This window comes from Grammomys surdaster, unplaced genomic scaffold (genome assembly GCF_004785775.1).
Source record: "Grammomys surdaster isolate TR1022 unplaced genomic scaffold, NIH_TR_1.0 172, whole genome shotgun sequence".
NCBI lineage: Eukaryota > Metazoa > Chordata > Mammalia > Rodentia > Muridae > Grammomys > Grammomys surdaster.
In genome coordinates this window covers 4,020,812-4,039,154 of record NW_021604620.1, presented here as the reverse complement: position 1 = coordinate 4,039,154, position 18,343 = coordinate 4,020,812, and the positions used below count along the sequence as shown (strand labels likewise).

The window sequence follows — 18,343 nt, the reverse complement described above, 5'->3', positions numbered from 1 at the left end:
CTCTCTCTCTCTCTCTCTCTCTCTCTCTCTCTCTCTCTCTCTCTCCTATACTTGTTTTGAGATGAGGTCTCACCGAGTTGTCCAGATTGACTTGTAACTCACTCTGGATTCCAGGTGAGCCTTGAACTTGCCATTCTCTGATATGTATAACAACAACATCAACAAAATCACCCCATTTTAAGTATTTTTTTATAAGCAATTTTGCTATCAGTAACTTTTAGTAACTCTTCTGAGTTGGGCGACTCCAGTTTAAAGACTTGGGTTTTCTTGTGCTGTGCTGGGTAGGAGCCTGAGTCTTGTGCAAGCTGAGGAGGCGCCTGCTGCTGAGCTGCCCTGCCCGGGTGACAGTGTTTTGTCACCATAGCAGCATCTGACACACTTAGTTAACACCCTCATGTGACATGCATGGATGAGATGACCTTTCCCCTCTAGGCCTTGCTGGAGGAACAGGTGTGGCCTTTTCAGAGGTTGTGAAATCAGCGCCACAGCCCAGCCTGGCTGCCACCCCCAACCCAGGAGCTTCCCAGGTGAGAAACCACTGGATTTTCTCTTAGCGCTTGCCTCTCAATCTGTCGAGGGCCTTTTTTCTTTTCTTTAAAAGATAAATTTTTCTCTCTCATCTATATTAAACCTGTTGTACTTAACCAGAGGGAAACCTTACCTTACCCAACTCATCCTACTCCCACCACCCCCTCAGCACAACTCCCCTCACCACACCCCACACCCAACACACACACACATACACACACACTCACACCCCACAGCACTTGGGTGTTGAACCTAGGGTCTCACTCATGTGAAACATTCACTTGACTACAGAATTACATCCTTGGCATAAAAAAAGAAGCCAAAGATGCTGGGAATTGAACCTGGGTCCCCTGCAAGATCGATACATGGTTTTTTGTTTTGTTTTTGGTTTATTTATTTATTTATTTATTTATTTTTGGATATTTTATTTATCTACATTTCAAACATTATCCCCTTTCCTGGTCCTTCCCCCCCTCCGAAAATCCCCTCTGTCATTCCCCTTCCCTCTGCTTCTATGAGGGTGCTTCCCCACCTACCCACTCCCGCGCCTCCCTGCCCTGGCATTCCCCTACACTGAGGCATTGAGCCTTCACAGGACCGAGGGCCTCTCCTCCCATTGATGTCCAACAAGGCTATCCTGTGCTACATATGCAGCTGGAGCCATGGGTCTCTCCATGTGTATCTTTGGTTGGTGGTTTAGTCCCTAGGAGCTCTGGGGGGGTCTGGTTGGTTGATGATGTTGTTCTTCCTATGGGGTTGCAAACCCCTTCAGCTCCTTCAGTCCTTTCCCTGGCTCTTCCACTGGGGTCCCCATGCTCAGTCCAATGGTTGGTTGTGAGCATCCACCTCAGTATTTGTCAGGCTCTGCACTAACCAATGCACTATCTCTTCAATGCCTCAATTTTGTTTTTGTTTTTGTTTTTCGAGACAGGGTTTCTCTGTATAGCCCTGGCTGTCCTGGAACTCACTCTGTAGACCAGGCTGGCCTCAAACTCAGAAATCTTCCTGCCTCTGCCTCCCAAGTGCTGGGATTAAAGGCGTGCACCACCACTGCCCAGCAATGCCTCAATTTTTTAAATGTAAAACTAGAACAAAATTATTCTTTCTTTCTTTTTTCTTTTTCTTTTTTTGTTTATTTGTTTTTTCAAGGCAGGGTTTCTCTGTGTAGCCCTGGTTGACCTAGAACTTACTGTTTAGATCAGGCTGCCCTCAGCCCCCTGAGATCTGGGATTAAAGGCATGTGCCACCACCACTCATCGAACAAAATTAATTTTGAACAATCTATTTCATTTAATCTAATTTATCCAAAGTATCATCATTTTAACACATTTCTGCTTAGAGAAAATACTGATGTCATAATCCTCATCGGTTTTGCACAAGGTTTCTGAAATTTGGGATATGTTTTATAAATATATATATATAGAGAGAGATGTATATATATAGCCATTTATTCATTTCAATTTTTACTTATTTTATGTGTGTGAGTGTTTGGGGAACATATGTTTATGCATCATGTATGTGTATGGTGCCTGAGGAGGCCAGAAGGGGGTGCTGGGATCCTCTGGAACTGGAGTTACAGATGGTAATGGGTCACCATGTGGGTACTGGAACTCAAACCTAGGTGCTGTGGAAGAGTAGCCAGTGCTCTAAACCACTGGGCCGTCTTCCCAGCCCTAGAATTTACGTTTTTAAACGTTGAGGCTGCGAACAGCTGTGAGAGCCACTTCTCCTTCCCCACTTATATACTGCTCTTTCTGTCTGTCCAGGTCTATGCAGCCCTCCTCCCTCGATACCCTGATCTGGAACAGAGAATCTTGTCCAAGGCTCAGAGGCCTCTGGAATGAATTCTTCCGGCCCAGGCACCCTGCTGGCTTCTAAGTGGTCCTTGTCCTTGTGCTGACTCTGCAGTGCTCCTGTCCTGTTCTGTCCTGGACCATCCTGAAGCCGTGACTCCTTGGAGACTTGTGGGCTCCATGTACTAGGATGGAAAAGCAATATCTCCTTTTCTGTCTTCCGTCCAGGAAAACACTGTAGGGTATGGCCACCAAAGACAATCATGTTCCCCTTTCAAAAGGGACCAAACAGCTGACTCGAGAGACAGCCTTTTCTCTGACTCTGACTACTCCTCCTTCTTCAGCGTCAGCCACCTCCCCCATCCAGGAACCGCTCCCTCCAGCCTTCCTGCAAACCAAACTAAGCCCCATCTCTCCTGCCTGTGACCCTCCTGTGTCTGTAGGTGTCTTCCCAGAGCTCTCTCTTGTCTGTCTATCTGTCTCCTTCATCTTCCCTCCCCATTCGAAACTGGTTTACTTCCCATTCAAGATGATCTTCATGGGCCTGGTGAATACTCTTCCTTCCCCAGTCCCCAACCCTGCCCAGAGACTGCCTGACTGGGTTTTCCTGGGTGACCTGGATGGGCATCTCCCAGGCTAAACACTTCTAGGTTCTTCCATAGTTCGTTGTAGTTCACATGATGGCAAAATTACGTGTTTCCAGAAGTTTCTAAAATCTGGCTTTCTTTTTATTTGGGTCTCCTGCAGCCCAGGCTGCCCTCAAACTTTCTTTGCAGCCAAAGGTGACCTTAAGCTTATGGTCTTCCCGCCACCATCCTCTAAGTATTTGCCACCAAACCTGACTTATGCAATACCAGAGATGGAACCCATGGCCTCACGCATTCCAGGCAGACGCTCTACCTGCTGAGCCACATGCCCAGCCTGGATTTCCTTTTTTACTTGGCATACTTTGTGACACTCACTTCCACATGTCCTACTATGTTTGAGCTGTGTCCTCCTTCTCCACCCCTGTTTTACTTCACACTTTTCCTGGCAATCTCACTCCTGCATCACCCTCTAGAGTCTTCCTCTGCCACAAGGCCGTGCTGAATTCTGGACTCCTTTTAAACTGGACCACTGGTTCTGACACAGTGGCAAGATGCTGCAGACAGGTGTGAGACCAGGATCAGAGCAATGACTGCTGGGAAATAAAGGGGACACAGCACAGATGGAAAGAGACTTGTGTCTAGACATGAGGTCGCTTGGAAGGCTTGGTGTGTGAGGGGGGAAGAAGCAACGAGTAGCCATCTTGCCCACAGCAAACCCACAGTCCAGACTGAAACGGCCACTGGGATATTACTTGTTACAGAGATTTTACATTACCAACCAACTGCAAAGGCATCTGGGACCACAAAACAGTTAACTTGGACGACATTCCAATCCAACAGATCTTTATTACAATAAATCAGACAGAAAAAAAAATGAAAAAGGCCACCACAGGTGACAAAGAACAAATCCAAATGGAAACAGGGCAAGCCTATGTGAGAAGACACTGAACAGAAGGATAGACCATGACAGTTCTGGAGACTTTACAACACATCAAAGAGTAGGGAGACTCGACAGGAAGTTCAGGGAGGCACCAGAAAAGAAGGAAGGAGAATAAAGACAAGATCCCTGTTGATACTTAGAACTTCCCAAAATAAACAAAAATTTGAAAACACCTAAAATCCATCTCTCCCATTCCTCTTTATTGGAGCAGGGATTTGAACCTGTGACTTTGAAGATGCTGGGCAAGCCCTCTCTTACTGAGATGTACCGCTAGCTTCACAAATGTGTTTTGAAAGAGTCTACCTTGTAATTTAGATGTGTTCTGGGAGTGTTTTGAGGTTTGTATGTCACTGGCCCAGCATCAAAAGGCTTAGACCATAAAACAAACTGTGGCAGTGTGGGAGTTTGGGGGGGGGTTAGGGAGGGTAGATGGGGAGGGAGGGTGTTTGGTGGAGAGATGCCTCAGGGGTTAAGAACACTGGTTGTTTCTCCAGAGGATCTGAGTTATGTTCCTAGCATTCACTCGGCAGTTTGTAACTATCTAACTCCAGTCCCAAAGGGATCTGTCAGCTTCTTCTGTACTCCAAGTGATACACACAAGTAGGGAAACAGCCATACAGATAAAATAAAGATTAAAGAAAACCCTAACACAATATTCCAACATACATTGGGCAGTAAATACATTTTGTGTGGTGAAGGTAAAAGTGAAGTTGTCAAGACCAAAGATGCCATTGCTTACAAAAGAAAGTTACAGGATTAGGGAAATTTCTTTCTTGTGGTGCATCCCGTCAAGTGTGCAGTGTTTTCCGTGTTCACATCTAACACAGCTTGGGATTTTTATTTTATTTTATCTTTTTTTGTTTTGTTTTTGTTTTTCGAGACAGGGTTTCTCTGTGTAGCCCTGGCTGTCCTGGAACTCACTCTGTAGACCAGGCTAGCCTCGAACTCTCGAACTCAGAAATCCGCCTGCCTCTGCCTCCCAAGTGCTGGAATTAAAGGCGTGCGCCACCACCGCCCAGCCAGGATTTTTATTATTATTTATTTTTAAAGATTTATCTATTCTATATATTTAAGTACATTGTAGCTGTCTTCAGACACACCAGAAGAGGGTATTGGGTCCATTAGAGATGGTTGTGAGCCACCATGTAGTTGCTGGGGATTAAACTCAGAACCTCTGGAAGAACAGCCGGTGCTCTTAACTGCTGAGCCATCACTCCAGCCCCCTACCACGGCTTGTTTAAGTTTGCATGATTGGTCTTGAGTGGGCTTGGGGAGTGGTTAGGAAAAGGGTATTTGCTGGACTAGAGCCTTTAAAAACTCTACTGCTTTTATTATCACTCCTGACTTAATAGCGGAAGCCACTCAGCAGTGCCATTCTTAACCACATGTCCTAGGAACCCTGGCAAAGTATGGTTTCATGGACCCAGGCATTCTTCAGTCTTTGAAGCATCTTGGTAGAACCAACGCCACAGGCCCCACCAGACTCAACAAGACTAGGAAAGGTTACTGAATATGCAGGCAGGCACACCGGAACATTATCAAAGAAAAATATGAGGACTAGCGAGGTGGCTTGCTGCAAAGACTTGTGATCAGAGTTTGAGTTCCAAAGTCTACATGGTGGAAGGACAGAACCAACCCCAGCAAGTTGTCCTTTGACCTTCACACTTAGGCTGTTGCAATGTGCATCCCCTCACCCCTGATGCAAGAAAAGGACAAAGTGTGCTTAGGTCTCTTACCTAGCTAAGCTGTCCAGTGTTTTAGTCATGCCTTAGCTAAGATTTGCTAAGGAGCCAAAGGGGGAACCTGACATGGAAGAATGTCAAATGGCACTGCTTGGACAAAGTTGTCAGCTAGCATAGGACAAAGGGAGATGTCCTCGTTTGCTTTCTCTTGCTGTGATGAACACCATGATCAAAGGCAATGTAGTGGAAGAAAGGGTTAATTTAATCTTCCCTTTCCAGGTCACAGTCATCCCTGAGGGAAGTCAAGGCAGGTACTTAGCAGGCACCATGGAGGAATGCTAGTTACTGGTTCATCTCGGACTCGTGCTCAGCTGTGTTTCTTATACAGCCCAGGCACACAGACCTAGGAATGGTGCCACCCACGGTAGGCTGGTCCCTCCCACATCAACCATCAGTCAAGACAGTCTCTCACAGATATGGCCACCAGCCAATCTGATCAGGGGAGCCCCTCAGTTGAAGAGTCCTTCAGATGAGTCTAGACTGTGTCAGATCGGCAGCTGAAGCCAACTAGCACAGGAGAGGAGAAATAAGAAGTACAGAGTTCATTGTTGCACGTGCCATTTTGAGGAGTTGAAAATATTTAAAATTGCAAAGCAAATACTTGAGGCTTAAGTAATGAAAATGGAGAACTGAGCAATAAAGCTATTAAGTACTAGGAAAGGCATTAGTGTTAAAAAATACTATATAATCAATATAATAAGTTTTGGGGGTTTTTTTGTTTTGTTTTTTGTTTTGTTTTGTTTTTGGTTTTTCGAGACAGGGTTTCTCTTTATAGCGTGGGCTGTCCTGGAACTCACTCTGTAGACCAGGCTGGCCTCGAACTCAGAAATCTGCCTGTCTCTGCCTCCCAAGTGTTGGGATTAAAAGCGTGTGGCACCACCGCGCAGCAATAAGTTTTTTAAAAGCAAGAAAAATGCAAATGTCAACACTATGGAGATGGGTCAGCAGGTAAGATGTTTGCCGCCTGAGTCCAACCCAGTGTGATAGGAGAGAACTGACTCCAGAAGTTGTCCTCTGATTGCCATACAGGTGTCCTGGTACATGCATACCCTCATGTACACACAATGAATAAATCTTAACAAATGCAAATTGTCCTCAAGAAAAGGCAACAGGTCATATAACCAGTAATACATGGAAATTGCAGCTTTGTGCACGCAGTAAACAGAAGTCCTAGCATGAGTCCAGTCAGTAAATGTGAGAGCCCTTAATCCACCTACTCAAAGAAAAAGAATTTCCAAACAGTGTGCAAACCAATGCATTCCTGTGTTTAGAGGAGACGGGCACAGAATGAATGGTTCAGAAAGACCAAAGAGTGGAGGGGGCAGCAACAGTTCAGACACAAAGCTCACAGAAAACAGAAACCGCAACATTCGTCTCACCGTGCAGAACTGAAGGAAGAGACACAAAGAGGGACAGCATAATGTTAAGGGCTTCATTTAACAATCGTGATGTGCCAACCACCAGAGCTACAGACTCAGCTATTTGTTTTGTCAGCTTGGAATGACATTCTGGAATCCTCTGCCTGGGCCCAAATCCTGTGTGCCCTCCTTTCCCATTGGCTGTGTTCTGTCAAAGCACGTGGCATTTGTGCAACAGCAGCAGAGGAAACAGACAGCTGGGAAGAACAGAGTTTTAACACACCACTGTCCTCTTTAAGACTAAAGGACACAAAGCCATATATATGAAGGTGGCTTCTACAAAGTATACATTGAATGTTCTACTTTACATGTATATGTGTCCATATGTGTGTGTAAGGGTGTACATGTGTGTGCCTGGGTGCATGTGTGTATGAGTGCATGTGTGTATGTATTGGTACATTTAGTGTGGCTGGGTGCATATGTGTGTGAGTGCATGTGTTTGTGTATGGGTGCATGTTTGTATGCATGGGTACATGTATGTGCAGCTAGGTGCATGTGTATATGAGTTGTGCATGTGTGTGTGGGTGGGTGCATGTGTGTGTGGATGGGCATATGTGTGTGGATGGGGGTGCATGTGTGTGGATGGGTACATGTGTGTATGCATGGGTATATGTATGTGTGGCTCGGTGTATGTGTGTGTGAGTGCATGTGTATACATGGGTACATGTATGTGTGGCTGGGCGCATGTGAGTGCATGTGTGTGTGTGTGTATGGAGTGCATGTATGTGTGGCTGGGTGTATGTGTGCAAGTACATGTGTATGTGGGTGCGTGTGGAGGTTGGAGGTCATGACTAGCTTGGATGAATTTCTCAGGTGCCTTCTACTTTTTGGTTGAGACAAGGACTGGCCACTCAGCTTCCAGGGATTCATCAGTCTCCACCTCCCATCCGGCCATCACTGGGATTTCATGCACATGCCCCCAAGCCTGGCTTTTAGTGTGAGTCCTGAGACTCAAACTCAGGGCTTTATGACGTGAGGCAGCATTCTACTAAATTATCCACCCACCCTTGCACAAATATCCCATACTGAAATAGAAATATGTCTAGTCTCATGTATTAAAACTTATCATTTAGAGTGGGCAAGATGGCCGAATGGGTAAAGGTGCATGCTACCAAGCCTGGCCGCCTGAATGTGACGCTCCAGCCCACGTGACTCCCCAAAGGTGTCTTCTGACTACCACAGGAGCATGATAACATGTGTTTATAAACACAGAGAAACAGATAAACATTTTAAATGACCATTTATTACACCAGAAAGAAAACATGAAACATTCACTACGCCTGGCTAGAAGAAAGCCTTTTTTTAAAGTCCAATTTGGAAAAAAAATTAAACTCCTAGCAAAATAATAGATTTAAAAAAAAAATCAAGTGACAGGCATGTTGACCATGCTTTCTACTTACCTGAGCTCTTAGGAGGCAGAGGCAGGTCGGTTTCTATGAGTTGGAGGCCAACAAAGTGAGTTCTAGGCCAGTCAGGGCTACATAGTGAGATTGTGTCTCAAATGAAACAAAACAACAGAAGGAAACAGTAACAAATCCAGAACTGGAGAGAAGGCTTGTTGGCTTGCTAGTTAACACTCTACTCTTCCAGACGACTCAAGGTTGACTTCTAGTGCCCACATGGCAGCTAATAGTGATCTGAAACTCCAGTTCTGGAGGATTTGTCATCCTCTTCTGGCTTCCCTATGCACTCCAAATACATCTTTAAAAAAACAAAAAACCCATACTGACTCCAGATGTGATTAACAATGAAATCTATGGCATATACTTAAAGCAATAAATGAAAGTATCTCTTAGAATATGGAACACTGATGAAAGAATAAAATGAAATTAGTCAGAGTGGCAGCATGTTTTTTGTTTTTAATTCCAGCACTCGGGAAGCAGAGGCAGCCAAATCTCTGTGTGTTCAAGGCCAGCCTGGTCTACACAGTAAACCCCAGGTCAGCCAGAGTTACATGGCAAGACCCTATCTCTAAAAAGTGTTTCATTTATTTCGTGTGTGAGTATGGATGCACATGTACCATGCATGGTGTGGTTCGGAGAGGGAAAGGCAGCATTCAGGAGGTGCTTTTACCATGTTGAGGTAGGTTCTGGCTTCGGCAGCAGACCACACACCTGTCCATAAATACATGTTTCTTTTTTTTTTTTTTAAAGCTTCACTGTGAAAGCCGTGAGTCTAGATGTTTGGTTCTTTTCTGTTTTCAAAGATTTAATATTGTTATTTTTTGTATATGCATGTTTTGCCTCTATGTGTCTGTGCACACGTGTGCAGTGTCTACTGAGGCCAAAAGAGGATGCTGGCTCCCTGGAACTGGAGTTAGAGACCTTGTGAGCTGCTCTGTGGGTGCTGAGAATCAAAGACTGGTCCTCTGCAAGAGCACCTTGGTGTCACCTCTCTGGTTCCAGTCTCTTTCTGCGTCTGTTTGCAGTGGGACTGAGAAAGGTCCATCCCTATGTCACCAGCTGTTGGGATGCCCTTGTTTTCCATGGCGTATTTCTGAACTGTCTAGGACTCTCTTGTCCCTCATAGTGCTTTCTTTCTTGTGTTCCTATGTCCTTTTCTACCAAAGCGGCTCATGCAACCTTTATTGCTTTGGCCCCCTTTGCTTGTAATTTGGAGAAAACCTTTATCACTTTGTCTTATTCAAAATGTACAATGATTTCCTATGTTTTTTTTTTATGTAGTTGTTTGATATTTTGATGTGGATATTTTCAAAGATTCAAATGCCATGAAGCCAACAACGTAACTACTACCTCTTCAGAATCTGATGAAAATAGTAAGAGGTACATGTAATTTGTCATGGTTTTGTTCCTGGCTCTGCAATAGAAGCATATGTAAAAAACACACTTCTGTGTTAGCCTATGTCCCTGAGTTATTACAGTGACTGGAGTTTGCCTGGTGACACCTAATGGCATGTACCGAGAGTAAGAAATAAATTTTGTTGTTTTAAATCATTAAGGTTTGGGGATTTTTCCATTAGCACAGCGTAACCTAACCATTCTCTCTCATTACGGAGTGTTACCTTTCTCCCTGATCCGATTCATTTAGCTGACCTCAAGGTCGCCACCATTAAATTAACAGAGGGGGTAGAAAGAAGACCTGTCGGGTCAAGGAGGGAATAAATAGAGCCAGGAAATGAAGCCCTCTGAGATCGATGCCTAAGAAATAACAGATTCTTGGGAACTGGAGCTGGCAGCAAATACAGCATGGAAGCTGGGGACAGAGGCAGGAATAATCCGTTGTGTCTGGGAGGGTCAGAGAAGAGTGGTAAGAAGTCAACATGCTAGCCAGAGTGGCTAGCTGTTTGAAAGTTCTAATTTATGAAAATTAATATTTAGTGTTTTGGGCTTCGTTTGACTGTTAGTAACTGAAAAGAGAAACTGCAGATAAAGGGGAATTACTATAATGTAATATGAGCATCTTTCTAATTTTATTTTTAATTTTGTGGGGGTTAGGAGAGGAAGTCAATGTTCTTGAAGTTAGAATTATAGATATTTGTGAATCATCCAATCTGGGTCCTGGGAACCAAATCCGGGTCCTCTGCGATAACAGTAAGTGCTTTTTACCACTGAGCCATCTGACCTCAGAGTCCCAGCTTTTAAAGATTCACCTCAGTTACTATTTAGAAAGTGTATTAGAACCAGAGAGATGGCTCACTGGGTACCAGGACCTACTGCCAATCCTGAGGATTTGATTCCTAGCACCCGAAGAGTGGAAAGACAGAGCCAACCACAAGTTGTCATCTGACCTCAATGTGTTCATGCTCTCTCCTTTCTGTCTCTGTCTGTCTGTCTGTCTGTCTGTCTCCTTCTCTCCATAAAACACACACGCCGGGCAGTGGTGGCGCACACCTTTAATCCCAGCACTTGGGAGGCAGAGGCAGGTGGCTTTCTGAGTTCGAGGCCAGCCTGGTCTACAGAGTAAGTTCTAGGACAGCCGGGGCTACACAGAGAAGCCCTGTCTCAAAAAACCAAAAAGCAAAACAACACACACACACACACTACATAAGTAAAATATAATAAAAATCTTATAAGAAATAGAAGATACACTTAGCAAAATGGACACTGGTGACAGCTAATGAGCCCCTCGGCCCACTGCTGTTAAAGCTGTCCAGATATGAGATCCAGGCTGCTGGTGGCACAGGGCTTATGAAAGAATATAGCTGGATGTTGGGTGCACACGTGAGGCTGGCTGGTCGATGGGATAGTCAAGGGTGACTCAAGGAGGCTTTGATACGAACAGCTGATCACGCTGTTGATTCTGACAGGGATACATGGGGAGGAGCAGGCTAATGGGGGAGAACATATGGGAACTCTCTTCTGACTAGGTAAAATTCAGGATACCAAACAGGCTGCCAAGGGCAACCATGAAGCTAGTAGTTCAATATATGAATTAGGATTTTCTAGTAACATCAGAATAGCATTTTGATGTGACCAGTCAAGGTTAAGTGACATATGACCTGGTATGGTTCAGAAGCTGGGAATGTGCCTGAGTTGGTAGTGTCTGCCTAACATACAGGAAGCCCTGGGTTTGATCCCCAGCAACACATACAATCACGCATGTGTCCCAGCGCTTCTAAGATAGAGAAGGATTAGAAGTTTGAGGTCATTCTTGGCTGTGTATTGAATAGGTGGCTAGCCTGGGCTAATATGAGATCCTTTATGATCAGTACCCTTTCCCCCAAAACCCTCACATGAGACACAAGGGTAGAACTAACTAGTCTAATTTTTGGCATATGAATGAATGATAGATCATTTTTTTCCAATATGGAAAAAGATAACCAGTGCTCTCCCTAGTACAGTGGGCCTATTGGTGTGAGTTTGTTTGAATAAGTTTCTACCACTAATTAAGAAGATGCAAAACTGGGGGCTAAAGAAATAGCTCAGCTATTAAGTGAGAGCTTAACTCATCTTGCAGAGGACCTGAGTTTGGTCTCCAGCACCCACGTGGGACAGCTCACAATTATCTTTATCCCAGCTCCAGGAGATCGTGTGTCCTCCTCTGGCTTCATTGGGTACCTGTATGCACATATACATATTCCCACACAGACATACATATATACACATGATTAAAAATAAAATAAATCGGGTGTGGGTGATGATACACGGCTTTAATCTCAACTCTCAGAAGGCAGAGGTAAGCAGAGATCTCTGTTGAGTTTGAGGCCACCCAGAACTACATAGTAAGATCTTGTCTCAAAAATATCAATAAATAATGATAAACCATGGGTCTGCAGAGACGACTCAGTGGTTAGGAGCGCTTGTTGCTCTTGCAGAAGACACAGGTTCGGTTCCTACCACTCACAAAGTAGCTCATCCCCTTCCTAACTTCAGTTTCAGGGTATCTGATGCCATTAGGGCACTAGGCATACACATCGAGCACATAGATACAGGTGTGTGTGTGTGTGTGTGTGTGTGTGAAAGGAGCACATAGATACAGGTGACTGACTCTTCCAGTCTAGCTGGGAGGCCGATTACACACACACACACACACACACAATCAATCAATCAATCAATAAACGAATGAAAAATAAGAAAAGTCACAGATGGGCAGAGAGCACGAGGTCATCTGAGGATTACATAAGGAGAGGAAAAAGACAAAACTTAAGAGCAAAGGTTGTCAGACAAGGTGCAGACCCTTGGTCTCAGCTTCTTGGGAGGCTGAGAATCCCTTCCTGAAAACCAAACCGTAGCAGTAAGAAACGCTACCCATGTCTTGGAGGAACTTAACACCATCACTTTCATAAGGGAAGTCCGAGGCTCAAGCAAGTGAAATGACCCAGGCTGTGGGGTACCACCTTCCTCCTCGATGCTCTAGCCGAGGCAGGAGGATTCCAGAGCATTTTTTTTCCCCGAGTGGTGACTGGCTCTTCCAGTCTGGCTGGGAGGCCAATTACTCTCACTGGCTCTGGTTGTGTAACAAGTGTGGAATCTGAAATGGAGGAATCTGGTGTGTTTGTGTGAAAGGAACAGAGACGTGTTCTGGACAGATCTTTAAATAGGTGGGAGGAGTGCTGAAGGTAAGATGAAAGATGTGGGATTGCTGAGAATCCTCCAGGAAGCAGGTCACCACCAGTTCTTTCTCACCTGCAGCTGCTCTGTGGGGCCACTTCTGCTTGGAGATAACCGTGTGCGACAAGGGGGAACTGCTGTCAATTCAGACTTCGGCGTTTTTTCTGCCAATTAGCCCATAAGTGGGAGCTGGAAGACAGAGGTCCTAGGATATGGGGGTCCAGAACCTACCCACTCACTCAGGGGTCTCAGAGGAGCATACATCCCGTAGCGTGGGCTCCATAGCATGGGGCAGGCACCAGTCAAGTTGTGGGCAGTCCAACCCCACCAGATCCAGGCGCGCGCCCCGCCTAGCCCTAGAGCCTGGTGCTGCGTGCGCGCTGTCTCCAGAGGGCGCGGGCTGGGGGGCGGAGCCTCGGTGTTGTTGTTCCTCTCCGGTCCCGCCCCCAAGGGGGGCGCGGACCACGCGGCCCGAGGGCCCGCCTCCCCTCCCCCTCCCCGCCCAGCTCGCCCGCCTCTTTGTATCCAACATCCGGGTTTCCCCGCTGGCTCGGCTCCGTGGCCACCGCTCAGGAGCCATTTTGGACTCGGTTCAGCTCCCCTCCCCCACCCCCCCGTTCATGGCCCCTCCGGACTCGGCCCCTGCGCCCGGGGCCCGGGCCCAGCCCCGTTGCGCCATGCCCGCGTCGGGCGCGCCCTGGCCCGCGCCCCGCCGCCGCCCCCCGGCTCCCGCGTCGCCCCATAGCCCGGGCCGCACTGCGCGCCGCCCGCAGCGGCCCTGAGCCACTAGCCCCGCACGCTGCCTGGGAACCGAAGCGCAGAAGCGCGCGCGCCTGGAAGCGAGACCCAGAGAAGGAGCGGGAAGCAGAGCGCAGCCGCCGCCGGGCCCTGCGCGCCCCGGGAGCGCAGCGCGGCCCTGCCCGCGGGCTCCGGGTGTCCGCGGGGCGGCGCCGCGGAACATGACGGCGCCCTGGGCGGCCCTCGCCCTTCTCTGGGGATCGCTGTGCGCCGGTAAGCACCCGGCGCGTCGTGGGGGTGCGGGGACCTGGGGCGCGCGGTGTTTACCAACAAAGGGCGGCCCCGCGGCCTCGGCGCCGCGCCACCTGCCTGGGATCGGGGTCGCGCGGGGCGCTCAGCTCGCGATCGTAGAGGCGAGCTCGCTCGTGCCGTTCCTCTGCGCGATTCTGGCTCGCAGAGGTGATAGGTGATGAGGGAACCTGGAGCGTCAGGGTCGGGGTTCAGGTTCCGCGGTCGCGCGGACCCCAGGGATAGAACTAGGAAAACCTGAGCGTGGGGAAGGCGGCCAAGCGGGGCGGGCATCTAACCGGGGGCGGCTGGGACTGCTCGCCCCTGAGAGTCATAGATGTCGCAAAGCGAAGCGGACGGCTTTCCACAGTCCGCCCGGAGTCCTCTGCACCCCGTCCCGCCACTCCGCGTCGCGATCCTCATGCGAGTGGCTCCTACCTGCGCCCGCTTTGCTTGCAGCGGGCCGCAGATGCGCCCTCGTGGGACTGCTTTTGTTTTGGGCAACTGGGAGTGGAGAAGGGTTGAAGAGGCGAACCAACAGGTCTCAGATCGCTCCGGCCGGCACGTGGCTGGCGTGAGTGACCCGCGCTCAGCCCGCAGGCTGTTGCGGGCTATGGGGATAGCTGGTGCGCGTCTTCCTGGGACTGGGACGTGTGGGTGTGTACCCACGAAGTTGTGCTGGGAAGCGCTTTCTCCACCAAAGCCCAGGCACTGATTTCTGTGTCCGGATGGTGCTGAAGCGTGCTCAACTTTGTAGGAGCTCCTGGGCGGGTTTTGGGCAGTTCCAGGAAACGTGGACAGTCGGGCATTGAGACTCCAGCGAAAAGATCGTGGAGATTGGGACCGCTGGTGCCCGGTGGCCGGGGCTCTGGGTCCTACGCGTCTTTGTTCCCAACCCCCATTACACATGCAGCTCGGGTCCCCTGCCGCCCGAGGTGGCAGCAGCGCGGAGTCTGGGAAACCCGCGAGGGGCGGGGCCGGGAGTGCAGGGGAAGGGCTGGGATCCCCCTTGCAGCTGCGGGGGTGGGTATCCCAGATGGCCATTGCACCCCCTCACTGGGATCCTCACTTTCAATCTTTTCTATTACAAGGTAGTGAGGGTTAGCAGTTAATTCTGACCCCGAGAGTTTTTACACGAGCCCGGGTGCGCTAGAACAGGAGTGAACGAACCAGAGGGCAGAGATCGCTTCTTTGCTACCTGAAGCCACTGTTGGGAAGCGATATAAGTGCTGTCTTGGAGTGGTAGAGGCAAAGTGGTGTCGGGGTGAACATTTTGTTTCTTTCTGCCACTCCCCGAAGTGCTGCTCTTGAGACTTTTCTCCCCAAGAACGAGGGCCTGGAAGTGATGGAAGACAGTAGTCTGCTCTGGGGAGGGCAGGCAGCAGGCTGATCCCACGGTACACATCTGCCCTCTAGACATCTCTTGACTGTCTGGATTTCTGTTCCTGGACATGTGCATTGTCCCTTTTAAGTTTGTTTGTTGAAAGCGTCTTCTCAGGACGTCACGCTTCAGACTAGAAGTCTGTATATCACTGCTCCAGTTTGTCCCAGTTTAGCCTCACCAGTCACCTCTCATTTTGGGGCAGGGTGAGAGTGGATCTCTGGTACCGTGTCTTCTCGGAATTGTTTAGGGTGGAGTGCATAACAGAATACGGAGGCACGAGTTCTGACTCAGCCTGTGGTTCTGCCCTCGGGGAAGACAGTCACCTGTGCTGTGGTGACTGCTGCTTTCTCTTTTGAGGAAATGGAGAACTTTGAAGGGTTGGGGTAGAGCTGGCTTTCCTGTGCCTCTGGCTTCGGAGATCTTTCCTTCATGTTTCCGGCTTGATATTCAGAACCACTCAGCTCTGTGGTAAAAAGAAGAAATCTGCTGGTGCTGCCAAGGGGAACATGGGCTCGGCGGATATATTCAACTTAAAAATTCCCAACAACCGTGTTAGTAAAAGAAAGAAGTAGCTGTGTCTTTTTAGTGTTTTCTGGCTGCTTTAATACCACAGGACTCGGTGGTTCGAACAGCAGTTGGGGCTGGAGAGATAGCTCAGTGGTAAAGAGTGCTTGCTGCTCTTGCAGGGGACCCACGTTCGAGTCCTAACACCGACATAGTAGTTTACAGTCACCTGAACTTCACTCTCTGGAGGGTCCCATGCTGTCTGGCCTCGGAGAGCACCAGGCATGTATGTGGATGGATACACAGACATAGTTGGAGACAAACACTCCTAAGGTAAATACAGTTAAAATATCCATATATAGTTAAAAATCAGCAGTGCTTATTTTAACACGGTTCTTGAAGCCAGACCAGGGTGCCTTAAGAGAGTCAATCCTACAATAAGGATCCCACCCTCACAGTCTAATCCAACCTTACTGCTTCCTAGAGGTCCCACTTCCAAAGACTTTTATGTTATTATTGGTGGTTAGGGCTTTACCATATGAATGTGGGGGGCAGAGGCTTGCTCTTTTTCATCGTTGGGTAGAGTTAACATGAAGATTGGTCATTTCAACATACATAACTATAATTAATGGGACAGGAAAAAAAAATCTTTTTCCGAGACAGGATTTTTCCGTGTAGCCTTGGCTATTCTGGAACTCGCTCTGTAGACCAGGCTGGTATAGAAGGCCTAGAGAGAGCTCTTCCTGCCTCTGCCTTCTGAGCGCCCTGATTAAAAGTGGGTGTCACCGATTTTTGCCCCCCTGGTAGAGACATGGAAAGAACCAACATGCGGTATGCATCTTTACAGAACACCTCCCTTCCAACTTTGCACATTTGAAGCTGTCTGTAGTCAGGTTTGGCAAAGCCGATGCCATATTGGACAGCGCTGGCTGAGAAAGGCTGGACTGATGCTGCAGCCGGTAGATACATCTGAAAGTCTTTCTAGATCTGAGACTGGCCCAGTATGCCCTTGGGAGATTGGCCTTTGGCCTTGCGTTGCAGTGGACATCTAGGCACTCTATTTTCTGACATTTGCCTCTGTCTTTGGGGTTCAGAGCAGAGAGCTCTACAGGGTGAAGTGCAGGAGAAGAGCAGGAGCTGTGTGCTAAGAATGGTCTCAACAACTCCATACTGCCCAGAGGTTTTCTCATAGGCTGGCCACTGACACCAGGATGTTTCTTGTCCATTTTCTCTGGGCGGAGGTGTGTACCAGTGACCTATAGTCTTCTGGTCCATTGTAGTGGGAGAGGCTGTAGAATCATGGAATTCCCTCCCCAGACGGAATGTCCTTTGCTCTCCTCTTTCCTGACTGCTGGGCTTCCCAGGCTGCCTGCCTGTCAGGCAGCCTTTCTTTGGGAGGCGTAGGTACCCTCCTCTGCTCCCAGAGGCTCTTACGGAGCAGATGTGGTCTTTGCCCGTCCTCCCATACAGCTGAGTGAAGGCATGAGACTCAGAACCCTTCGGGTGTGTCTTGCTTAGGTAGGCTTTTGTAGTGTACCCCTATGCGGCTCTTCTTGGCACTCAGAATCCTCCAAGTCTCTGGACTCACCCAGGCAGTTACTTAAGGCCTTTCTTTTGCTTGGAGCACAGAGGAAAGCCCCATTGTCTCCTATCCTGCTGTTCTGAGAATCTAAGAAAACAGAACTCCAGAAAGTATAAATCAGGGCTTACAGGGGCACCGGTGCGCGTGTGTGCATGCGTGTGTGCGTGCGTATGTTCATTCGTTTGTGTGCACTTTCGTGTGCGCTTATGTGCATGTGCCTGTGTGCACGTACTATTCCACATCCTTTGTGGGCTCTGTAAAATCCCAACTGCCTTGCAGTCAGCCCTCCCCTTGGCGAGGTCTGACCCTAGAAGGTTGTGTGTGCTGGATGTATTCCTTAGCCTGTTTGGTCCGTGGACGTGTCCTTGCCTTTTCTTCTGCTACTTGTGATTCTGCCCATCACTCTGTTTCCATGGTTTCTTCCCCACCTAGGAAGCTATCTCTCTGAGTGCCTATGTATTTAGCCCTTCTACCTGAGAGGTCAGTAGAGCACATGGGATCCACAGCACGCTAGAGCCTGAGTTCAGAGCCAGCTCCTAACCTCCTACCATGGCCCGGCATCCAGTGGCTTGAGGGAGAAGAGCAAATCTGGATCATCCAGGACCATTCATATTTTCAGTCATACCTCCTCCCCATTCATGTGTGTGTGTGTGTGCGCATGTGCGCGCGCGCGTGTGCACGCTTTCCTGAGTGCACAAGTGTGCATCTGCATGTGGATGCCTCTGTGTGTGTGTGTGTATGTACCTATGCATGTCAGTGCCGGTGTGTGTGTTATGTACCCGTGCATGGTGAGTGCTTGTGTGTGTGTATACCTGTGCTTGTGAGGGT

At 48.3% G+C, this 18,343-nt stretch overlaps 2 protein-coding genes across 2 annotated transcripts in view; both read left to right on the top strand.

Moving 5' to 3' along the window:
- The window catches only part of Xylb (xylulokinase), a 37,773-nt gene extending 33,746 nt beyond the window's left edge, over positions 1–4,027 (top strand). The window contains exon 19 of the mRNA XM_028767328.1: positions 2,295–4,027. Within this exon, the coding sequence (XP_028623161.1) occupies positions 2,295–2,372 (78 nt within the window). The 3' untranslated portion in view covers positions 2,373–4,027. The remainder of the gene's footprint in view (positions 1–2,294) is intronic.
- A 9,737-nt stretch (positions 4,028–13,764) lies between these two features.
- Acvr2b (activin A receptor type 2B) overlaps positions 13,765–18,343 on the top strand; it is a 27,470-nt gene continuing 22,891 nt past the window's right edge. The window contains exon 1 of the mRNA XM_028767366.1: positions 13,765–14,030. Coding sequence (XP_028623199.1) covers positions 13,979–14,030 — 52 coding nt within the window. The 5' untranslated portion in view covers positions 13,765–13,978. The remainder of the gene's footprint in view (positions 14,031–18,343) is intronic.